At 35.9% G+C, this 13,326-nt stretch overlaps 1 protein-coding gene across 9 annotated transcripts in view; it reads left to right on the top strand.

Moving 5' to 3' along the window:
• CSNK1A1 (casein kinase 1 alpha 1) overlaps positions 1-7,779 on the top strand; it is a 47,692-nt gene extending 39,913 nt beyond the window's left edge. For 3 of the 9 annotated variants that reach the window (XR_009694202.1, XR_009694201.1, XR_009694203.1), the window contains 2 exons: positions 1,661-1,780; positions 2,530-2,967. Coding sequence is in view for 6 of the 9 variants with exons in the window: in XM_061151693.1 (XP_061007676.1) it covers positions 1,661-1,704 (44 nt within the window). In the remaining 3 variants the exon portion in view is untranslated. Of the gene's footprint in view, positions 1-23; positions 107-1,660; positions 1,782-2,529; positions 2,968-5,090 lie in introns of those variants that run through there. The other 6 variants (XM_061151697.1, XM_061151694.1, XM_061151700.1 and 3 more) reach the window with 3 other exon arrangements.
• Positions 7,780-13,326: the final 5,547 nt, after the last annotated feature.

The raw sequence follows: 13,326 nt of genomic DNA, 5'->3' as shown, positions 1-13,326 counted from the left end.
AATTTTTGTCCTGCCTTATCCAGGTCTAAAAGATGAAAAGTTGGATCCGCTGAGTTAATATGTTTCCTTCGAAAAAAATTGTAATTAAACTGAAGTTTAATCCCTATTTTGTATTGTAGCCATTTTTCATAAAAGCAACTTAAAATCTTGTAAAAATTTCATAGCGTTATTAGACACTTGGGGTTATACAAATATCACACAAACATGGATGATTCATAAAACATACCACATTATCACCACAGACTACTAAGAACAAAATTCTTTAACTTGTTTTATTTGGGATATAAAACTTAGTGCCCTAACCAGATCTTCCACAAACCCACCCATATATAAAGCCGTGAAAGCTTGAAGGTGGCATGAAATGGAGAATCTATTCCCCCTAACTAACCTCTATACGCAACTCCATTATCTGGGTCATCCAGTAAGAAATCTCCTGTGAAGCCTGGAGTTTCTAAGTAATAAAGGTGTTTGAAGGCATCTCTTCTCTTAGGATCCCCTACTGTAAGTTTTTAGGTAAATCTCTGTATTGCAAGCACATGCATTCTGGGGTGGGGGAGGATCCCCCAAATAGTAGCTTTTACTAATATGTTTTATATAATAATATTGGGGAAATCCATGTCTAACATTTCTTCCATCAAAAGCTATAAGTTGTTCTGGCAGTTGACTAAGAATGTGCAAAGATTTCAAAGTCTGACTTAGCTAAGATGGACTTCCTATGTGTAATAGACTTCTGTTTACTTTTGTAAAAAGATCTTTTGAAATACTCCCATTTCAAAGGCCATCAAAAGACTAAGAAACAAGGCATCTCCTGTAAAGCTGGCTGTGATTACTACTGTTTTTAAGTGCTCAGGTGCCACAAGATTACAGTTACTGTTTTTATACAGATTAAAGAGGAAAAGAAAAGATTTACATCTGGTACACTTCCAAATGCATTTCCACTCCCTTTTATTCAACTGTATTGCTTATAGGGAAGGTACTTTTCAGGACATTTAAGACATAGTAAAGGAAAGAGAAATATTTTTAGGACATTCAGAATTCACCTAAGTTCACTGTTTCTTTAGTATAGGGCAGAGATGGAGAAAATTGCAGAAGGTAGCAAAGCCAAAGGGGGATCCTCTCAGAATTCTATTACTCTCATCATCTTAACCCATCTGTTTACTATTCCACTGGCTACTAAGCATAACTGTATCATAATGTAAATGGATGTCAAATTGTTGGCATTTAATAGATTAGAAATACTTTTTCCATCACATTATGCTACATGTCCATGATCTTCCTTGAATTACCTTCCAGTATTTACTGGGCTTCTCTTACCATTTATGTCCAGTTTAACTTTTTCTGGCTTCACCAATTGCTGCCAGGAACGTGGCTGGTCATTCAGCAGCATAAACCAGATGACAGGGGAAGACCTTGAAATATCTGGAGAGACTGCTTTGCTCTGAATACTCTCAATCCAGAGGAGTGGCAGGGAGCTGCATCTGTTTCAGCTGCTGCTGAAATTTTTATCAGGTGTTTTTTCACTGCGGACAATAAAGCTGGAGAAAAGAGAACCAAATAACCCAACAGGAAATGAAGATGATTGCTTAAGAGTTGATTTGACATGATCTAAAGCCCACATCTCTAAGGCTTGCTGGACCTATCAAACTTTTCAACTTGTCAGATTGGAAACAACGGAAGACCTGGAACAACAGTCAGAAGACCTAGAAGAGCACAGTGCTGCTGACTCAGTGGTGTATAATGCAGACCATCTACCAATTGGGGAAGGAATCAGTTGTAACAGGTATTTTAAAATTCACATCCTTCAAAATCTGTAGCAGAATTTATTGCGTAAAAGAAAAGACAAGAAATCAGATCATCAGTCTTTTTAAAATGCAGTATAAGGATGATGTGTACCGGCTATATTAAGTTGTCATCTATTTTGTTTGTAGTGATAAAAATGTTTCCCTTATCTTTCCCAACTGAATACATTTTAGTTTCTGTGGAAAAGGAAGAATTATTGTAGCTCTTCTTTCTTTGATGTTTTGTTTTTTGTTTTTCTTTAACTTTTATATTGTCAGTCTGATTCAGAATTCTCCAAGCTTGATTCTGATTGTGCACAAACAAAAAAACTGCACAAGTGTGTTATAGGAAAAGGGAAAAAGTTCATTAATATAAATGGCATTCATAGTGAATATAAATATTATAGTCAATATTTTTGTCAAAAGTAATGTCTTATTAAGGAATTCTGAATTTTAAAAGCTCATCACAAACTTCCTAGCCTTACTCTTAGATATCTCTTTGAACTAGTTTGTGGTTCTGTTGAAAAACAAAGTCAAGTTCATATGAAGTTAATTTACAAATAGGATCAAATATATACTTTTTAAGATATCGGACTGAGGGATAGAATCTCCTGGTTAATTGTATACAAATGAGCATTTTTTCTTCTTTTGCAGATTTGTTCAATCTTAAATGTAGCTATTAACTCCTGAATTTGTCACATTAGTCCTCCAGCCTTGTTTTAACTTTTCCCTCCTCCTCTTTTTTTTTTAGGAACAAATGGATTCATTCCTTATTTTAACTGTTGTAATGAAGATGGGTTTTGGACTTTTAGAAGCCAGGAGACAGCACCTGAACTACAAGACAAACCAAGGACTAATGCACACTGGGGAAAAGAATACTTGAAGATTGAATATTGAATACCTGCTGAATGCTCCTATTGAGATTTTTCCTAAACAAACATCTGTGACATTTTAGGACAATTCACTGGAGAAACATTGATCTCTGGGTGGAACATCCTACCATTGTCCTGTCTGAAGAGTTTAATCTGGATTTGACTCCTCTCTTCTACCAGGAATATTATTAGGCCAGCCTTTAACCAGTCCCTAAACAATTGTAATCATTAATTAACCCAGCAGTTCTTCAAATATAAGATTAAAAAGATGAACAGATATAATTCTTATCCTTATTAAAGACAAAAGAGTTTTCTAATATGTTGACTGATGATGTAACTTACGTTTTCTTTTTAGTTTGTTAGTGGTTTTTATTTTAAAGCTGTTTGGATATTCAGCATAGTACAGGTTTGCCCTTTACCTGAAAGCAGGGTGTTCTTGAAACTTTTCCAAAGCTACGTGGCATAAGCGAAAATACAAGTTACCTTAGGATACATGTTGCTGATACACTGAGGTAATGCTTAGATGCTAGCAGACACAGTTCAGAGCTGAGAGCAGTTCCCAGGGAAAGAACTTGGTGGTGCCATTCTTACTACTCCAGTTGCATACTGCTTCTAGGTCTGCTGTGAAACGCTGAACACTGTTTTTGATTTTGCCTTTGTTTTTGTAAAAGCAATAAATCTTTTAATTTCTTCTGGTTAGTTAAAATAGGTACTAATGTAGGTCTTTCCTATGTGAAGTGTCATACAGTGAGCTTTTGAAAAGTTAGGTGGATACATAATTAAATTATACACTGTAATGTAATCGTGTAAGAAGCTGTGATAAATGAAGACCCAGCAATCGTAGTGGTTGTAAAAACATTTTTATTGTATTTTTCAATAATTGCAAAAAAAATAATTGCAAGACTTGAAACCAGACACTCATCAGGATAAGGATCATTGCTATTTAGCTAACCCATAGTACAATCTGCTTCAAAATATTCTGTATTTTAACATTGAAACTAAGTTAAAACTTACGGTCAGAATTTTTTAAATTCAAGTTTGATCTGACAGCCTTTTTGTGGTTATACTGCTAATCCTGATTAAGATGCATCAGCAAGGTGGTATTTGTTGTGATAAACTACATTTTCAGAAAGTTTTTTCTTTCATTTTTAGCATTTGCTTTGTGAACTTAGTACTAGGATGGGTAGCAAAGGCCTCTATTTCACACCTACTTTGTTGTTGGGCATTATGCAGAGACGGAGAAGTACTCACATCTTTCCCTTCGGAGCTTGTCACAATCTAGTTTTTATGTGAATAAAGATGACTTTCTGCCCTTAAATGAAAAAGCAAAGACATACATGCAGGAAAAGTAAATTACAGAACTGTTTCATTTATCGCACAAAACCTGTCAGAGATGGTCCTAAAAATGTTGAAGTACCAAAAAGCAGCTTATTTTTGGCAAAACATAACTTGTGCTGAGGAAGTGAGTGAGTCAATGGAGTAAGCTAGAATTATATATATATATATACACACACACATATATATATATGTATTGGCTTTAAAAGGAGAGATTGGACCAAGAGGGCATTGATGCCTCTAGGTGAGAGAAGGTGCTGATGGGATATTCCTGATGTTGAGAGACAGTATGTTCCTTTTAGCTACACATAAAGCTTATAGGCATTAGAGATAGACATAGTTCCTCTCGTTGTCTTCAGCTGTAGGTAGAACATGGCAATTATATACCTGAAGCCTCCTCCTATTCAAACCTGCCTTTATGTAGTAGCCCTAAGGTCTAATTTGTGAAAGAGGAGGGGTGTATTTACAGAGTGAGGAGGCTTGAAGAAAAGCCAGAAGGCCTCATTCATTTACACATCAAATCAGTGGTAAAAACTAGTGTTTTTAATGTAACTGATAAAGAATTTTTAAAGGTCTATGGTTCCTGTATAAAAATCATATACTTATTGCCAGATTTGTGTTCAGTGAAATAAGTCAGATAATTGTGCTTTTAATACATTTGTTAGTAAAGCCTTTTGTCCCTCATTCATATCAGAAATAATGTATGGAAAAGTTCTTGCTCATAGTGTGATTAAAACTATATTTTCTAGTTGATAAAGCAATCTTTTTTTTTTACTTGACAAACACATATAACGTATTCTAGGTACTAGAAATACAGAAGTAAAGTGAATAGGCTTATTGGAATTAACACTAATTCTCCATCCTGAGAATTGTGTGCTGGACTGGAAGGCTTTGTATACCACTCCTGCCTAGAGGCATCCAGAACAGAAGTTTCCTGTTTTCTTAATTTTAAACAGTTGGCCTGACCTGGTGGTTTTCAAATAGATGAGAATAGCATGAGTTATCATTCTAAAGTAGTTATTTCCCTAATTTGGGTATGGTTAAGAAAATTTACCTAACTTGGATTTTAACCTGTTTTTCTGTTTTGATTTTTTTTTTTTAATAGGTTTCTAAGCATGAATCAAGGAACAGAAGAAGCAGAGCAGATGATCGGAGCAGCATTTGTTTCTCCCCAAATCTAGAAATTTTAGTTCATATGTACACTAGCCAGTGATTGTGGACAACCATTTACTTGGTGTAAAGAACTCAATTTCAGTATAAACTGGCTCTGGGCAGCATTGGTGATGGATGCTGTGTCCTGAGTTGTAGCCGCTGTAATTGTGAATATTAACTGAGATAGTGAAACATGGTGTCAGTTTTCTATTGCATTTTTTCAAGTGGAAAAGTTCACTAAATGGTTGACACACACAAATTGGTGGAGAAATTGTGCATATGCCAATTTTTTGTTAAAATCTTTTATTTTGAACTATACTGCTTTGAGATCTCATTTCAGAAGAACGGCATGAACAGTCTTCAGCCACAGTTGTGATGGTTGTAAATGCTCACAATTGTGCATTCTTAGGGTTTATCCATCCCTGGGGTTTGCAAGTTGTTCACTTAAAACATTCTTAAAATGGTTGGCTTCTTGTTTGCAAGCCAGCTGATACGGTAGCAACCAAAGATTCCAGTGTTTGAGCATATGAAAGACTCTGCCTGCTTACCTGTGCTAGAAATAACAGCATCTAAGTGAAGACTTTAAGAAAAACTTAGTGACTACTAGATTATCCTTAGGACTCTGCATTAACTCTATAATGTTCTTGGTATTAAAAAAAAAAACGCATATTTGTCACAGAAATTTAGTTAACATCTTACAACTGAACATGTATGTATGTTGCTTAGATAAATGTAATCACTGTAAACATCTATATGATCTGGGATTTTGTTTTTATTTTGAAATGGGAGCTTTTTTGTTTACAAATTCATTAAAAACTATAAACTGTTTCTGTAAGGAAATGAGATTTTTTAAAAAACAAAAAAATGCCTTGCTGACTCACTATGAAATCAAAATCTCCCCAATTTTTTAATAGACTACTTCCAACTATTTGTTACATAATATTCCTTTGCAAATCATTTTAGATTTACTGTCATACTTTCTCAAGTTTTTTATTTAAAAAATTTTTTTGCCCTGAAGTGGAAAGGCATTCTTTCATTTTTCTTTTTTTTTTTTAATGACTTGCAGACACAATACCTAGTGCTGCAGCAGCTGCCAGGACTTGGTATTGTAACTTCTGCAGCTTCAGACTAACAGCTGGACTGATTTTGAATAAGAATGAAAGCGTTAAAGGGTTTATCTATAAAATGAAGCTATTCTCTAAATTCCTGGTTGATTGGGCAGATTGACTCCTAATCTTGGAGAGCATCATACCATGAGAGATTCTTGTAATTGCTGATCCTCCCCAGCCCCCACCCATTTCTATAAATTATCTGCAGTTTATCTCTCAGTCTTAAACTGTGGCTCTTTTTCTGACCCAAGAGAAAGAAAAGCTTTCTATGACTCATTCTTTAGTGTAGAGTGAAAGTCGCTCAGTTGTGTTCAACTCTTTGCAACCCCATGGACACAATCCATGGAATTCTCCAGGCCTGAATACTGGAGTGGGTAGCCTTTCCCTTCTCCAGGGGATCTTCTCAACCCAGAGATTGAACCCAGGTCTCCCAAATTGCAGGCGGATTCTTTACCAGCTGAGCCACAAGGGAAGTTAGTGTAATTTATTCATTTATAGCATGTCAGAATAAATTTTAAAACTTTTGTCTGAAAATGCTGCCAGGCGCCTATTGTGTAAATGTAGGTATTTTGTAAAAGATAACCTTGAAATTGTAAATTGACACGTGTTTGGTCAGATTGTGTCAGGTTTGTTTCCTTTTTTTTTTTTTTAATTTGAAAACTACATTAGCAATAATTAATTCAGTGATTACCACATTCTGCCATTAAAGGATATATTAGTACCATCATACTGCAGAAATCTTAATGAATATGAACTTTGGGGTAGGCAGCTTCTTTGTTTTCTTTTTATCCACCCATGTTGGTTAAGGTATTTGTTTCTTGACTAATAAACCCTTTGATACTTTTAGCCAGAAATCAGTCTCATAAAGCTATTTTTGAGTATAGTTTGTGTAAAATAAAAATGTTTAGCTTTGGTAATAACTTTTCCAAGCTGAACTCCCTCTAGCAAGATATTTTTCAGTGCTTTTATTTACTATGCACTTAGACTATGCACTTTTTCTGAAATATTTTTGTAACACTTAACTTTTTTGTATTTTTGCCATTTGAAAAGGTTGTGGTGTAGTTGGTCTGTAATTAAGTTGCAGATTTAAAACTGCTGTTAGCTTTGTAAATCAAAATATAGGTGTTTTTGTCCTGGTATATTGTCGTTCCATCTGCAGCTGGAGTTGGAATCCCATTGATCTTCTAGCTACCATTCATTTTCTTCACAGTTCACGAAAGAAGAATGTGAAATTCAGTGAATGCTGTTACTAATCCTGTCGGGAGATGAATCTCATTTCACCAAAATTAAATTATGTTTTTCCACTAAAATGATGATACAAGTTGAAGACACATCACTCTGAAATTGGAAGACCTCACCACTTAAAGCTCCGCAGTGGCTTACTCAGCTGAACTCTAGGTTACTACTCTTTACTTTGTTCACCCATTGGGGGGTGCAGTTTTTTTAAATGTTGGGAGATGGCCATTCTAACTACTGTTGAATGTCTCTGTTTTGGGAAGGTATAACAAGAAAATAAAAAAGAATATATATGAAGGGAGAGACTGGTTATCTCCTCCCATATGATTGTGCTCATGCTCCTATGGCCTACAAGTGGAATTTTGGAGGGTTGCTTTTACTGTTATTTTCCATCAACAAGAGATTTCCTATTTCTACTAGTCCTTGCAATGTTTTGAGCAAACTATACTTTATAAACTTAATTCCATTGTAATAAAAATACCAACCAAAAGGATTTTAGAAGCCAAGCCACTGAGCTAGTGTTCTCTAACATTTGCTGAGATACCAAGATTACATTCTTGCAACTTGACTAGAATGAACCTTGGAAAGGGGTGTCCTAGACGTTTTCAGCTTAGCTCCTAAAAACTCATTGGTAGTGTGGGAGATAGTTGACTTTTTCTGAGCCAAACTGAAACTTAGCAGTCTTTCAGATTTTCTCTTTGTCACTTTTTAGACAGCGATAACTGTGACCAGTGATTTTATGTATCTGAGATGTGCTGTTCCCTTTGAAGTGAGACTATAATCACATTATGGTTGCTCACAACATATAGTTGCTCACAGCATTTTAGGGATTCCCTCGAAGAAAAAGAGATAACTTCCACTCTTCTCTGGAATATATTTATTGACTTAGTGAACCTCTCATCTTTTGAAACTGCTTAAGACAGTAATGAGTTAGGTGTAACATGACCTGAATCTGCTATGCATTTTGTAGTCAGTCATCAAAAGGTATATTTTTAGTGCTTTGTATTCTGACCTGTTAGGCCACTTTTGAGGATGTGCAGATGTACAGTGGAAATGTTGAGCAATATCAGAGCTGTTAGAGAAATCAGCTGTCTCAAGACATGTTTTAAGTTGGTCAAATTCATTGTGTCTTGCTTGATTGAGGCTGTGGACTCACGGTGTTTGGAGTTCTACAATGAGAACAAAAGTAGGTGGTTCAGTTTCAGATCTCAGTTCTTCAACATGGTGACTGATCTCTTGGAGGAAGTGGAAAGAAGTCATTCTGTTTTAAGATGAAATTTAGCAGCTTATGAATTGCTTCAAAAATCACTATTTGCCTTTAGCAAAATTTAGGTTTTTTAAATCTACATTTCTTAGATGCCATTAAAAATATTAGCACAGGTTGCTTTAATTTTGTACTCAGAAATTAAGATAAAAACTTTACTTTTCATTGATGAAAGAAAATATTTATCTACTAAATAATACAGTCACTGTTCAGACTAACAAGCCAGAGCTTATTTAATGCTAGGTCATCTTAATGAGCTGAATCAAGGCTTTACCCTGTGTTAATGGTCCTTTAGTTGATGAGGTACTTTTAAGCATTTTAATTTTGTAATTTATCTTGATACTATTCAAAGCAGAATTATAACAGTAGTACAGTGATCCCCTTATGCTCTTGACACAGCTTCAACAATTGTTAACATTTTGTCCCATTTACACTTCTGTTTGTACATTTGCTCTTTTAACATATACTTAACTATTTGAAAATAGGTTACAGAGTCATGATCCTTCACACCTAAGTGTAGCATTCCTAAGAAATTAGACATGTTTAATATTGACCCAACTTTCTAGGCCAGTCTGTTCAGTTTCATCAGTTACTCTAATGTTGCATAACTTTTTTTCCCCAAGTCCTGTCATGGATCCAACAAAAGGATCATTGACCCGCTTTGGTTTGTGTGTGTAACACTCTTTAACTGGGAACAGTTCCTCGCCCTTTATCTTGTGTGTCTAGTATTTGTGTGTATCTGTGTAAGGTTTCCTCTACTTCCCAGCTATGTTCACTGAGGGCCTAGAAGACATGATACTGCGCTCACAGTGAGCACATGTAAGACCTCAATCTTGATTTCTAAATACTAAAAGAAAGCATGGCTGCTTGGAGAAATGTCTGACTTCAGGGCTAGAGCAGAGAAAGTACAAAATGAACCTGGAACTTTCTATTGTGCCAGAGAAGAAATCTCAAAAAGTGTTGGGTATGGGTTGGAAGGACACAAGAGTCACTTGAAGGGTTCTTACTGGCCAGATCTATCACTTACTTTGTCAAAATAATGATAGCACGTTAACTTCCTGAAAAAGAACACATGATTTCCATATTGATATAAAAAATGAGAAGGGGGCGTACAAAGCTAATAAAAAAGATGAATGATGCATTAGAGAAGTCATTTAGCTAAAAGCAAGTACAAGTTTGATGAGTAAACATAAAGGTGCAGAATTGAACTTATATAAAACTTTATGATTTTCAAAATTATGTGCAGCATGTCAGTTTTCTTAACAGTGTGTGGAAAAGTTATTGTTGGTCCCATTGGGTAACTGAGGACAGTGGGACTACCTTAGGCAAGACAGCTGAGTAAGTTTTGCAGAGCAAGGACCTAAACCTCATAATCTTTAGTTTTTCATCCTGTTGAACCCTGGTGTTCCTTAAAATCTAATAGAGCACTTCGTCACCATTTTAAACCGTGAGATTGGTAATGTTATTTGGTGCTATATGCCAATCACTTTTCTAAGCGCTTTACCTGGGTATGCCTGATTGTCACAGCTTCCCCTAAGGTAAGTCCTGTCTCCATTTTACTTCCAAAGATAATGAAAGTAAAGGATTGGAGGGGGTATTTACTTTACTCTTGGCTTCATAAGTGAGAGCTAACTATACCCCTTATAATTTATGGTCTCTGTGTCTTAAATGAGTATCAAACAGGATGGTAGTGTAGGAGGAGTTAAAATCCAAAATGATACAATAGGTTTTCATAAGTCACCCACTTAACTGTTTGGGCTATTAGTCGAGTCTGTGTTTAGGACCAAATATTCATACTTGTTATCTTTAGTCTCATGAAGATCAGTTGATGTATGTGAAGCCCAAAAAGATGTACAGATGTGCTCAAGTTCCCACAACCAAGACTAGAACCAAGGTATGACAGTATAGTTCACATTAAAGATAAAATGATCTAGCCGCACTTGCTATTAAGCCAGAGCAATTCTTAATATTGATAGATCACATTTTTCAGCCTTTACCTAGTTATCACCAAGTACTCCGTCTGTGTGTGTATAGGAAAAGAAAATCTCATCCTGTTTTGCTACTAACAGTAAAAATTGAAATTTTTAACAAGTTTAAAATTATTTATTGAGGTGGTTAATATTGGATGAATTTAAGATATGTTATCCACATCTAAGTAGGATACATGAATAAAGTGTGCATTCTGCTGAATAAGAAATTCGATCAGGTTATTTTTGCCTGTGGTAAATATTTCATTTACAATTTTGGAGCATTTCCATATCATCAGGTTTATAGGAGGTATGTAATTCTAATGTATTAGTATATTCACTGACAGGATTTTCTCACTGTCTAGTACCATAGTACATGCGTAGTCTGATTATTTATGGAGTAGAATGTATTAGGTAGAAAAATGTGGCCCTTTCTCACTATTACCATATTAAGACAGCGTTAATAATGCAGGGATGTGAAATAGTTTGAATAACCATTGGAAACAATTTTGTCAGGCAGACATCCATTGGTTCTCTGCCAGTGCACAGTGACACAAATCTTGGTGATGAAGTGCTACGTTAGATTTTTAGGATTGGAAGAAAGGTGGGAGGTGGGTATTTTTAGAAACTGCTCTCAACAGTTGCTAAGTAAATATTTTTTTCATTAATTGCAAAACTGGTTTGCACTATGCTAACATGCGATTCCATTAAAAATGTGATGTTTTAGTCTAGATTTAGACAGTAAAAAGGAATAAATTAGTCTCTAGTGTGTGTGACCACCAAAAAACATGGTTAATACAATTTTTAATATTCTTGACTATACTCGCCCTTTGCAAAATGGTAAAGAAAGTGTTACTGCTTTATCTTGAATTTTATATGATGGTGTAATTTTTTAAGCTTGTGTACAAAAGTTCAAGTTTTGTACAAACAGTAGGGGTTAATTATACTTGAAAATAGATTAATGTTTAAGGAATATTTAATGGGTTTCTTAAGTGCCAGGCACTGTGCCACACCCTGGGGATTCAGGGATTGACAGTTCACATGAGACTGCAATATGGGATGTTAACCAAGATGGATTGAGTACTAGTGGGACAGGTGGCCATCAGAGAAGGTAAATCTCTGAATTGGATCTTGAAGGATGAAGCAAATACCTGAGGGAAATAGTAAGTCATGTAATTTTTTTATACAAAAGTTTGAAATTACACAGAAGTTTAGGGAGAAGGAGAACTTCCATGCAGCCATGTCCATATCCAGACAGTTAAAACAAGCCTTTGCATGACCATCAAGGAGATCTGAGAATAATAAGAAAAATGACCTTAAGTGGTAGAGGCAGAGGAGGGGCTAAGTTGTGAGAAAGTCCAAGCAGCAACATGTAAGGAAATGCATTGGGCCATGTGGGTGGTCAATAGGATTTTCAGAGCAGTCCCAACAGTAGTTTCTAATTCACTTGTGCCAAGTCCAGCCCACTGCAGTGTTCTGTGCACAAAGCTAACTGTGCTTAAGTAACAGCGTCATGAATTAGTGGTCATGAGGACTCCAAGTTCTGTTGTATATTAAAGCAAGTCTTTGTAGGATTTTAAGGTTGTTAATCTGTTCCTATAAGATAAATACATTGTAATGTCTTAAAATGCCACTTGTCTAGTTTCTATCTTTAAAATGTGCTATGTCTTTAACAACAGGAGGAAGGAAAATGCCATAATTCTGTACATAGTCAGCCAGGAGAATATTAAGTCTACTGGATATTTTCCTGCTTGTGACATTTGGGGGTACCCAGCTCTGCTTTTTTGTCTCTATATAGTATAGATGGAGTGACAGCAGGCTAAGATGGATAAATAAGAAAATAGCAGTGCATGGAAAGTTAACAGTAAGATCATTGAATCTTGAAGCCCTCTGATCTTCCTTTGAATAATACCCTGTACCCTGTGACCCTGTTCAAGGTCACAGAGCTGATTAGCGGCAGAGCTAGGAAAGAATCCAGCTGCGGCCTTTTGTCACTGAACCACTACTCTGGGTGCAGGGCAGTGATTCTCCTAAAGAGAGTTCCAGAACTAGCAGCAGTAGCTGGGAACCTGGCTAGCGATGTGACTCTTCATGCCCTGCTCCATACTTAACGGAACTCGGGATGGAGCCCAGCTATCTGTCTTTAGGAAGACCCTCATGTATCCTCATGCTTAGTATAAGCATGAATGACACTGCTTCATAGGTAAAAGATTTGCCACAGATGATGGAAAGTTGGAGCATTCTCTTGGCTCACAAAAACTGCATCTCTTCACCACTCCACATTTGGTGACATGGTGACTGAAAAACTTGGTAAATTAGAAAGCTTACCCACCATTTCCAGTCCATTTATCAGCATTCCACTGGTTCCACATAACAAAGTTTAAAGTTTCTTTGTCCTCAGATCTTGAGTTAAAATTGGTGACTTTCTTAGTGACTGAAGAAGTAGAATCTGTTTACGTTGGAAACTTAATTTAGGGAAGAAATTTGATTTATACATCTTAACAGGACTTCACTCTCTATCCGAAACAATTATCCACAAATCCTTCAAAGCACTCCAGGAGTGCATGTGTGCATGCGCGCACACATATACACACATTGGCGCTCACGTATTTT

This window comes from Dama dama, chromosome 9 (assembly GCF_033118175.1).
Source record: "Dama dama isolate Ldn47 chromosome 9, ASM3311817v1, whole genome shotgun sequence".
In the NCBI taxonomy this organism is placed as follows: domain Eukaryota; kingdom Metazoa; phylum Chordata; class Mammalia; order Artiodactyla; family Cervidae; genus Dama; species Dama dama.
Note: the sequence above shows the minus strand (reverse complement) of the source record. Positions and strands in the feature narration are given on the sequence as shown.